This window comes from Nicotiana tomentosiformis, chromosome 2 (genome assembly GCF_000390325.3).
Source record: "Nicotiana tomentosiformis chromosome 2, ASM39032v3, whole genome shotgun sequence".
NCBI lineage: Eukaryota > Viridiplantae > Streptophyta > Magnoliopsida > Solanales > Solanaceae > Nicotiana > Nicotiana tomentosiformis.
The window spans coordinates 132,821,424-132,828,944 of record NC_090813.1 but is presented as its reverse complement, the minus strand read 5'-3'; the positions used below and the strand labels follow the sequence as shown (position 1 = coordinate 132,828,944).

General features: G+C 35.7%; 1 protein-coding gene across 1 annotated transcript; it reads left to right on the top strand.

Annotated features, from left to right (window-relative positions):
* Positions 1–303: 303 nt before the first annotated feature.
* LOC104087614 (probable prolyl 4-hydroxylase 9) lies at positions 304–6,493 on the top strand. The gene is made up of 8 exons (XM_009592146.4): positions 304–605; positions 817–933; positions 1,443–1,600; positions 2,033–2,135; positions 4,280–4,375; positions 5,234–5,299; positions 5,404–5,523; positions 6,284–6,493. The coding sequence occupies exons 1-8, from the start codon at positions 492–494 to the stop codon at positions 6,368–6,370; spliced, it is 861 nt and encodes a 286-aa protein (XP_009590441.1). The 5' UTR covers positions 304–491; the 3' UTR covers positions 6,371–6,493.
* Positions 6,494–7,521: the final 1,028 nt, after the last annotated feature.

The following is a 7,521-nucleotide window of genomic DNA, read 5'->3' as shown; positions in this document are numbered from 1 at the left end:
TCCATTCTGCACAGAGAAGGGAAGAAAATTATTTACTATCAAAAAATATATATAGAGGGATGAAATGAAATATAGAGCACTAATATATTAATAAGTAATACTTAGTATTTATTTTTTTTTTCCAAATCGAGTAAGGAAGGTTGTTGTTCAAAAAGAAAGAGTAAGGAAAGTCAGTGTACTGATCTTTAAACACTTGTTTAAATTGTAGTTTTATTCATTATCAACAGATAAATTTTGGAAGACATTTGCAAACATCTTTTGTATTTTATGTTATCACAGATTTAATATTTAATTTAATATAAAACTAAAAAGAATTGCAATTCAAATATTACGTTCCCTTTGGGACATGTAGTCCAAGTAGAGTTGGCAGGGCAGCTCTCGTGTTGAATCAGAATTGACCCAGTTTCAGTTTCAGTTTCAGTTTCAGAAGGACAAAAGCCCGAGTTTTTTAATAGTGAAAGGAAACTTTCTCCCGGCGATCCATTGAGAAAATGAAGAGCAGAGGTAGATTTGGATGGTGGAGCCTCAGATTGCCTTCCGTATTTCTCCTATGTCTCTTCTTCTTCCTTCTCGGGTTCTTCGGCTCTGCTCTCTTCTCTCATCAGGTCTTTTCTCTTTTATTTACTTATATTTACAGCTTATGGTTCAATTAAAACAGATACTAACTAGTACATACATTATTTGGACAGTAGGTGCAGTTGAACTACATATCTAGTTGAACAAATAATTAAACAAGATGTAAATTTATAGCATTAAGTCTGCAATTACTGTTACAAAAAAGTAGACATTTACTGATTAAATTTTTGGGTATGGTAGGATGTACCTAGTGTGCGGCCAAGACCGAGGTTTCTAGAATCAGTGTATAAGGAGGACTTTGATCCGTTGCCCATTGGTGAGACTGGAGAGCATTCCCTAACTTCCATTCCCTTTCAGGTGTGCTTCTCTCTTTTTTAGTTGAGAAACTGTCAACTCTCCTTGTTTTGGATTTTAGTTCTTGCTTCTGACCAGGGCGAACATAATTATCTGGTTATTCTGCCGTATATTCAGTTTTTACTTTTAACCATCAATTCCCTTACTGTTTGAATAACTTTTGAGATAGTTGCTTCTCAAAGATGCGCTGTCTATCATAGCTGAAGTATAATAAATTGGTATTAAATTAAGAGCGACAACGATCAAATCCCCATACTTCTTTTGGGTGAGGGTGTGTTCCCATTCGCTATCGTCCTATAATGAAGTGGTAGCATCTTTTATGTACTTAACTTATTCTCATATCTGCGATAGCCAGTGATACCATGTTAACTTCTTTATAACTTAAATCTATGTTGATAAACTTTAAGTCATCGTATACTTATGAACAAAAATAGGTTTTTATGTCTTAACTATTAGTAATTTCATTTATATTGCTTTGTTTCCCTGTAAATATATGTGCATTTTTTGGGTAGGTTTTAAGCTGGTTCCCACGTGCATTATACTTTCCCAATTTTGCATCTATAGAACAATGCCAAAGCATAATTAAGATGGCAAAGGCAAATATGGAACCATCATCCTTGGCTCTTCGCACAGGAGAAACAGAAGAGACCACCAAAGGAATTAGAACAAGGTATATACTACTCAATAACCCTCATATTTGTCAACTGTTGAACACTAACTCCAAGAATTGTATTTAAGTCAATACACTGTCTTAATTTTTGTGTGGTCCTTTATTTATTAGTTAGGTTATTGTTTCCCAAAATCAAATATCGCAGATTTAACCGGTAATCAATTTAAACATGTTTTTTCCCTCCCATTTCTGCTAAACTAGGTCGCTGAAAATATGGTGTGTGCATATATTATCTTATTTTGGAAGATAAAGCGAATTCATAATTTTCAAACTACATGTGCTTCTTTTTTTTTGAATGACTTTCTCTAATTACTTGTGATTTGCTTCTAAAAAATAATTTATGATAGAACTTTGTACTTCATGTGTCAGTATCTTTGACAAGAAACTACAGATCGTGGCATGAGATTTACATTACCTTGTCAATTTTTCCAGTTCTGGCACTTTTATTAGTGCATCTGAAGACAAAACTGGAATCTTGGATCTAATTGAAGAGAAAATTGCAAAGGCGACAATCATCCCCAAGACACATGGAGAGGTAAAGTTCTCTAACATGTATATCCTAAATAAAATGCATTATGCTCTTTTCACCAAATGTCAACTTTGGTTTTGCTTCCATGACTTAGATATTAAAGATCTGGTTGGAATATAGTAGTGGATGTGAGACCCCCCCCCCAAAAAAAAATCCCTATTCCAACCTATCTTATACAGCTTTATTTCCTTCAAAATGAAGCTGATTGTGCCTGAACAAATCCAAGTCCTACCCTCTACATGTTGGTACTTCGCCTATCCTTGTTTAGTCAGCCTCATATCTTAGTTTATGTATTGGAAAAAGAAGATGATCACTATTTTGAAACTGCTTAGACATCTTATTGAAAATTATAGTTTCAACTACCATTTATATCTAGTTTAATTGACATGGAGTAGATTGTGTGGAGTTCAAAATCTAATATTTTAATGAGAAGTATACCAAGAAACGGATCAAAATGTTAATTTCTGATAGCTTTGAGAATTTACAAGAAGAAGTTGGCCCAAATGTAGCTTTTGAGGTAATTTAATCCAATGTTTTGAAGTGAGTAATACGGAAGAGAACTATCTTCCATTTGATGTTAGTGGACTATAATCTATGCTACACTAAGAAGAATTACCTTTCTTTTCATGTTGATATGGAGTACTATAGCCTTTGTATACTCAAAATAATTCTCACTGAAACACTGATTCGTCATGTTAATCTGAGAAGTCATATTTGAAGATTAAAGTCCAGATAATGCCATTGGCTATTAAGTTACAGATGGTAGTGAAGTAATACAAGAGTTCTGAATGGTAATGCAAAGACACTCAGATTCCAGTTCATCGAATTTGCCAGGCGCTTTTTGAGACCATTTTATTTGGAAATAGCTAAGATGCAAGAGACAATGGTATAGAGTATGTGATCTTGGGTTACATTTTATGGTTCTGTGTTTCTTCTTCCCTCATTACCCAAAAGAAATTGGATTTTTCTCTGTTGCAAATGCAGTATATGAACCAACGGAGTATATGAACCAAGGGTTCAACTGAACCAAATAGTTTCAAAAGTCTAATGGGTTCAGTAGTTAAAACATGAAGGTTGAAACCATGAATCTTAAATCCTGGATCGACCTACTGCTTTCTTGGGTTTTTATCTTCTTTTAGTCTTGTGTACTGGAAAAACTGTTTTTATTGGCGCTTGTTTATGAACGAATGCCCATGTGGTAATGACGGAAATATATGTTGTACACATTTATCATCATGAGATGTGGCCTAGTGGTCAATGAAGTGGGTTGACAACCATGAGGTCCCAGGTTCAAATTCTAGCGGAGACAAACACACTAGGTGATTATCTCCAATCTGTCCAAGCCTTGGTAGACAGAGTAACCTGGTATTTGTTGCAGGTGAGAGGTAGCAGGTATCCCGTGGAATTAGTCGAGGTGCACGCAAGCTGGCCTCGACGTCACTTACCAAAAAAAAAAAACATAAAGAGGAGATGATGCCTCTTTCTATGTCAATATTCACCTCATACTGATATATAAATGTTGGAAGAAACTTCTAAAAAAAATTCATTCTGGATGTAAGTGCAGAATCTGAATGTATACTGGATTGTTAGTTAGAGGTCACATATGTGGGCCAGCTCATTTAATTTACGGAAATGGCAAGTCATAGTGCTCAAATTGATGGAACTTTTTTTCCTCCCTTAATGTTGTTTGGCATGTCTTCAGTTGTAAATGAAGTAGTCAAGCAAGGTTATAGCTCTCTCATAATGGTGTGGATACACACCTCTTCTAACAGATTCTTTTTCAGAGGACAAAACCACGAGGCAATGGGTCAAGATGTCCAGTTCTAAGAGACAAAATTTTTTGTGTGCCTTAATTTTTTGTGAGGCAAATCTACATTTTGGTTTAACATCTGAAACTGCCTGTTGGGAAGTATTTGTGCTGATTTTCCAGAATACTTCGGACTATTTCCCCACTAGATTTTGAGTTACAATGTAACCATGCATATAACGCATGTGACAATTGACAGCTAGTCAAGCTGCTAACTTGATGATTGTAGGTTAAATGAACATTGGTGTGTATCTGAAGTCTGAACTTTCTGTTTATTGCTCTTACTGATTTTGAATGATTCTCTTCTTCAGTGATAAATATGATGTTCCTCTGGTCATTTCAGGCATTTAATGTTTTGCGGTATGAAATTGGCCAGAGATATCAGTCACATTATGATGCTTTTGATCCTGCTCAATATGGCCCTCAGAAGAGCCAAAGAGTAAGCATGAACAAAATTTTCAGTGGTGCTATTTTTTCTAAGTTGCTCGCTATTTTTCCTGTATCTCAATTGAAATCTTACACAAGAGGACCTTGTGGATTATAGAATACTTTATTGTTTGGTTATCCGGGCATAAGGATGCTGTGCTTCCATGTTACTCCCAAACACCTCCCCCCTCCCCAGAACCACAAATAAATTAGAAGAAAGAAGTTTGATGTGTTTGATTCAAGTATTGGGTTCTTATTTATATGGCACATGCTATTTGCATCACCCAAACTGCAGATGATGGTCCTCTGCTGTACTTTACTGAACTCTCTTGAGCATGTTAATGTTAGATGAGAAAATTGCAAACAAGATACATCTTTATCTCAGATTGGACAAGTATTTCCCAAGACAGGGGGCAGTCCTTCTTGTCAGATTTTCATTTTCATTGAGTATCTTTTTAGTATATTTTGCAAGAAAAGGTATTAAAAGAAATGATTTGCATGATTTTAAGTCATGTAAACCACCATTATTTGTACAATTTAAATCACTTCTAATGGTAGCTAAATTCTCTTCAATCTGATTTTAGTTTTAGCATGAACCAAGGTGAGGATGATTGTTTTGGTGGCTTCTTATTTGCCATGGATGTGACATCCTCTATATGCATTTTTCTTCTTTTCTTTGTGGAATGATTCTGATCTTCTCTTCGATCCTTGGAACCATGAGGTGAAATGAAATGTGCCAAGCAAGTTTACAGGAACTGTACTACACTTTTAATCTTGAGATATCATTGGTTGAGAATTTGTTACTGGTAGTTAATTTTGAGGAATGATTACTTTCACTTGTCTGGACTAAAATTTCATTGATCTCGTCTAGGCCGCTTCCTTCTTATTATATTTATCTGATGTTGAAGAAGGTGGGGAAACTGTGTTCCCGTATGAGGTAAGATCAAGTACCTCTCCACTCTCTTTTGCTCTCTATTTCTACCCATCACTACCTTTCTTGTCTGCCTGGCTTGTAAAATGGTCCTTTGTGTTTATCTACAGAACGGGCAGAACATGGATGCTAATTATGATTTTAGCAAGTGTATTGGTTTGAAAGTGAAGCCACGCAGAGGGGATGGACTTCTATTCTACTCACTGTTTCCAAATGGTACAATTGATCTGGTGAGTTATTCTAGTTAATTCGGTTACCCTGCATTTTCTGTTTTGTTCATCACAATGTTTTTTGGTATAAGAATCAATAATATATATACAGGAGTAATCAGTCAGCTAACAAATTGTTTCAAGGAGCTGATCTGCAATAGGTTAGCTGGAATACAAGGCAAACTCCGTGCCATCTGTAGCTGCTAGATTGGAGATCTGCCACAATATATAATCCCAGATTAAAAGCTGTGATTCTTGCAGAGTGGTTTAAAGTGTTAGGAATTGCTAATCCTAGAAAAACCTTTGAGTTGCCCAAAAACATGTTTAAGATTTAGCTCTAAATGATGATGTGGCTTAAACATGCTCAATTAATCATAAGAATCATGATGCTATGAGGATGTTTGTCTAAAAGGATTAGTGTGATACTGCTTGAATTATTTGGATAAAGTGGTTATACACTGCAACAGGAGCCTCTATTGAAAATATCAGAACAAATTTGTACAATCAGACCCATCGCATAGAAGCTGATTGGAGAGATTATAGTATATCGTAGCTTCACGACTGTTTTCATTTTCATTTGCTGCTATATTAGTTTGTTCAATGCAACAATTAGAATAGGCTCTTCGTCTTTCTTTTACTTCTTCCATTTCCAGTGATTTTAATTCACAGTACATAAATTACCAAAGGAGGGCATGACAAACACAATGTAATAATGCATTTTGATTTCAAGCATGGCCTTATTAACTTTCTAATTTTCACATTTGCTTGAATTCTAATGCAGACCTCACTTCATGGTAGCTGTCCAGTAATCAGAGGAGAAAAATGGGTGGCCACCAAGTGGATCAGGAATCAAGATCAGGATGATTAAACGCCTGGTACATTGTAGTATTGTTCATCAGTTATTTTTTGTAACTTAACAGACTGAAAAAAAACAAAGTTTTGGAGTAAATAGATTTAAAGAATGAACAACACGGGGCTTTGTCCAAACAAACTTGGGGCTTTGTCTTTTGGAGTAAATAGTGTAACTTGCTTGATTGCAGGCCGCTAAAATCAGCACCACACTTTGAAAGAAATGAAAAACTGAAAGCAATAAAAAGGAAGCAGATATATAATATATTTCTGGAAAATAAGATCCAATGAGTACGAAGTAACTGATGAGCTGAAAGGTAGTCATAAAGAATGAGTTCTGTTTAGGCCATTGATAGTCTTAAATTAAATTACATGGTATTGATATCCTATAATCACATTAAAGCATTTTAAGTGTTATCTAGTTATGTTAATATTTTTTGACTAATTTGACTCACTACAAGTATCCACCAGATCAGCTCAGGTTACTAACATATATAGAATGCAGAAACTTATATTTTAAGTGATCTAATTGTATAAATATTTACATATTAGGATAAATTGCTTTAAACCGATTAAAGACGATTCAATAGACTGAAGTTGAGCAATATTCGTATTTACATTTTAGAAAGAATCCATGGGAATGGATAAGCACCACACATTGACATTAACTAGATAGGTAGGTAGCGCAATACGAAGACCAATTGTTCATCGCAAAATCAAATAAAGCAAAAACCCTCATCTTTCCCGGTCCTCAAACAAACCAAATAATTAAAGAAAAACGACAACAATCTTCTAAAGATTTAAGGAGTGATGTCATTCTTATATTTACATGTTCGGTTGGACTTGTCACGATCCAAGCCCATGACACGTATTGTCTTCTTTGGGCCTAAGCCCGCACGAGTTTGTCTTTTCGGGCTTAATGTACTTCCCTTGAGGGAAGGCGGGTCAAGCGATATTGGCAGACTTCTAGGCTGGCAAACTTCTGAATAAGGGGTGCACATAACACCTTAGGCGAATTCTACGTTGGAATGGGAAACGAACGTGAAGAGCCTTATAAGGCATGGCACAAGTTCACATGGTACGCGCGTTTTTGGAGCTCGAGGTGGCGTAGCCCAAAAAGACAAATCTGTTCGGGCCTAGGCCCAAAGCGACAGAGGCGGATCTAGGATT